General features: G+C 36.3%; 1 protein-coding gene across 1 annotated transcript; it reads left to right on the top strand.

The window, feature by feature from the left end:
- The first annotated feature begins 406 nt into the window (after positions 1 to 406).
- Positions 407 to 3,336, top strand: LOC110049743 (uncharacterized). Its single transcript, XM_020755562.2, has 3 exons — positions 407 to 596; positions 739 to 824; positions 1,533 to 3,336. Exons 1-3 carry the CDS (start codon positions 407 to 409, stop codon positions 1,689 to 1,691), a joined length of 435 nt encoding a protein of 144 aa, XP_020611221.1. The 3' UTR covers positions 1,692 to 3,336.
- Positions 3,337 to 3,611: the final 275 nt, after the last annotated feature.

Here is a 3,611-nt window from a genome sequence, read left to right as displayed (position 1 = left end):
CAATCTTTTATTAGGAAGCTCCATCACTAAAAGTGGTTTACATAGAGGTCCTAATACTAGATATATACTATATAATGATACAATTAAAATCTGTAAATTAGAGCTAAAACCGAAATTTTTTAGACGTTTAACTGTGCCACCTTCTTTTAAAAGTCTCTGAGACACTGTTAAATGAACCGTCGGTTCATATCACACTGGTTCATGGCAGACGTGAATGAGTGAAATTTGCATGTGAAAGCAAAATTCAGTTGGTGTAAAAAAATTTCCGGACCCTGACTATAAAAATATATCAGATCAGAAACAAACATCTACCCAGTGAGGAAAAAAAAGTTGTAAATATCCCTTACCCCACAAAATTTCCCCCAATATCCCGTCTCCCAAAAACCCCTAATATAATGGGGTCCCAATGGGGGAGTGCCACATTCGCGAAGGCCTGGATGCTAATGACGTCATTGATGGCGCCAAACGTGAGCGCACATTGGCGCTGGTTGTCAGTTGTCAGTACTTGACGAGTGTGCATGTGAGAAAATCCGGGAAGCACCAGAGAAATACTTCTACCATGAACAGAGAACTTACGTATTACTACCAAGGAGACAGTAAGTATTTTACACAATGCAGAAGTCTAGTCTCATTTTATTGCATCTTTCTAGTTCCTCTAGTTCGTTTTAGAAGCAGACGTAGATGTTGATAAGCCGTCCCCGCACGCAGTCTTGTTCACACGTGTTTGTCTGTTTACAGATAGCTCAACGACAAGAAACCGGCTGTTCAGTCATTCGGAGGAGCGTGATAACGATAGTAACAACAACAATAAGGAATCTGAAAAGGTAGCAGCGGTGCAATGGCTAAAGTGTTTTTTTCCCAGGTCGCTTTGAATCGATTGAATCGCTTCTTAAATTTGACATGCACGCATGGCGACCCGCGAATTAATACCGCCTTGTTCCTTGACGTTTCTTCAGGAGGTAGTTTTCTCGGGTTTCAAAGTCAACAGGATAACGATCGGTTGCAATGCGTTTATCAAGAAAAGAGAAAAGAACTCGTATCAAAACTTGTAAGCTTCCTCTCATTGCAAAATCACAATTTTCACACCTTGCGTTATGTTACTAAACCAGCCGCTTTGGCGTTTAATAATTTTGATTTCAATTTCACCGGCATTATATTCGATGGGTTTGCTGAATTTGACATGTGAATTCGAAAACGTGACAACTGAAACATTAAATGTAGATGCTTAACTATTAAAAATACAGTATGGTGGATAGATGCCCTTCATGAAGGCGTTCAAATAGTTTTTTTTTTCCTGAATTTAGCGTGTACCATGAAGGTTGCAAGAAGATTCAGTATAAGTATTTTGTTTAGCTCAAGGTGCATGTCTCGATATCCAGACCTGCGAGACCATCGATGGTGACGGCGTTTTGTGGAAAATTTTGATTAATTCCTCTTTGAAAATCAGCTTACCATTTCCTAGCCACAGCAGATCGCTTGCATTTGACCTTGGTACTGGTGTGTTGTTAACTTGTTTGTTGACATTTTTTTAGACTGCAGTCTGCAACTGCAACAGGATGCCTGACACCATTCACTGCAAGTTTTGTGGGCAGTCATTTGTTGGCAGGAAACAAATTTCCTGTCAACTGCACAAGAACACTATCCATCTGATGGATTTTATGTTTTGCATCTTTTGCAAAAGAAGACTATGAGGAGAACTTTATGGAAAAAATATTGATAGTTGCTAGTTCTCGGAGAACAAGGAAAAACTGTGAATGTGATAATTTTTGGCAATTTTTCTTCTGAGCTTAATGAAGTCACTTTATATGTATTTTTCACACACCCCTTCAATTGTGATTGTAGAATGGCAGTAAGAAAACTGGAGTTTATTATGCAGTCAGGTGTGCTTGAAAATCATTGACATCAGTGGTTTCATTAAAGGCCAGGCACTGGGCAAACAGACCTTTTAGCATGGGCAGTTTGTTGCCCCATTTCAGACCATGTGATGTACTCTTGAGAATTCTTGCTTTCAAGTTTTCAAATAGTTGCGTGACTACGAATGAATAATTTATAGATGGGTTAAAGACAAAATTCTCTGAGAATATCACATGATCAGTAATAGGAAAACAAACCACCCAAGCTAAAAAGGTCTTTTGACCAGCTGTGAGGATGATCTTGTCCACCAGGTTTGACCATCTAGGGAAAGTTCTTGTAAAGAAGTTCAAATCAAAAGTTTTGCCCATCTGTGAAAAGCAGTTGCCACCTGCTTGAAGCGTTAATGAAACCGCTGCTGACACGGCATATTTTATGAAATTAATGCTGTGACATGTTTGGTAGACTTGGATGGAGTTTCCTTGGCCATTCAATTGAAGAAAGTGACAGTGGTAGCGAATGAAATTGCAGGGAATAAGTCATTTGGATTTTTCCAGCTGTAAGGGTTAAGTGTCTCCTTACTGGTCATCACAAGTGTGCTTGTGTTGGTTTTGAGAGTTTTGAGATAATTATTATATTAATAAAATTGTCCAACACATGCACAGCAGTTATTTTTTGTAATCAAGAAAATTTATTCAGAAAGTTATGTTTCTCTATTGTGTCCAGAAAAGATATTACAGAGTTTTAGAGACAGATGAAAATTTGATCGAAAATAATATTAATTTTGTAATGCATGTTAAGTTGTGTTCATCACCGCAAATTAATCATTGCTGATTATCATTGCTTGCATATGACTAGTCTTGAGTCTTCGTTGCATGATTTGGCTGGGCAAGACTAGCATAAAGTTGGAAAAGTTTAAGTGTATTTAAGAATTAAATACTATTACTAATAGAGCAGTTTTCAATTGAGTGTCGTAAAACCAAACCAATTACCAACCAATTAGACTACTCAGCCAATCTCAAACTATTATTGTTTTTTTAATAATAAAAACAATAAAATACAAAAAAAAAAATCCCAAACTATTACTAAAACCAAAACCAAAGTAATTGTCTACTTACTTTCGACACTGAATTGAAAATCGCTATTGGTATTATTAGTATAGGTAATCAAATTAATGGTGACTAGTGAAATTAGGAAATAATTTCACATGCATCGACGGTTGAAATTTCAGGAGTAATTTAGAAGTAAATTAAGGAGTAATTTGTCACCCATGATATTCTGTAGATAACTTTTTCTAAGTTAGTAACAATCAAAGAGAAGACATTTTCTTATCTTTCAATAAGGGCTCCCGAGTTTCTTGGAAGAAAGTTAATTTTGCTTGTCTTTTTTTTGCCTGTCTTTTTTTATGCATTTTATATAGTAATAAAAATATACAAACTGGCAGTGTGGAAGAGAGCTTTTGTCAATAAAGAGATGTTCTTGTAACCTATGAAGACTAAATCACTACTGTAAGATGCCTTATAGTAAGGGCCAATACCAATTTTTGAAACCTAATACTCTTAATACAAAATGCCATTGTATTGTACAACACTAATTACCAGTACCTTTTAGGTGATGCACAATTTGATGGTATGGAAATTTCAAAGGAATGATAAATTTCCAATGATGAAAATATTAAGTACATACTAAATATGCAAGTTTTAGCAACTGTGCTGACCTGGTTTGTTTGTTTTTGTGAAGTGAACCCCCAGGAAGTAGAA

This window comes from Orbicella faveolata, unplaced genomic scaffold (assembly GCF_042242905.1).
Source record: "Orbicella faveolata isolate gen_17 unplaced genomic scaffold, um_ofav_v1 contig_35, whole genome shotgun sequence".
NCBI lineage: Eukaryota > Metazoa > Cnidaria > Anthozoa > Scleractinia > Merulinidae > Orbicella > Orbicella faveolata.
Note: the sequence above shows the minus strand (reverse complement) of the source record. Positions and strands in the feature narration are given on the sequence as shown.

Excerpts from the sequence above, each read along its gene's own strand:
- LOC110049743 (XM_020755562.2), top strand. The coding sequence starts at position 407 with ATGGGGGAGTGCCACATTCGCGAAGGCCTGGATGCTAATGACGTCATT. Across the intron at positions 597-738 it reads GTATTACTACCAAGGAGACA|ATAGCTCAACGACAAGAAAC; the intron begins GTAAGTATTTTA and ends GTCTGTTTACAG. Across the intron at positions 825-1,532 it reads ACAATAAGGAATCTGAAAAG|ACTGCAGTCTGCAACTGCAA; the intron begins GTAGCAGCGGTG and ends ACATTTTTTTAG.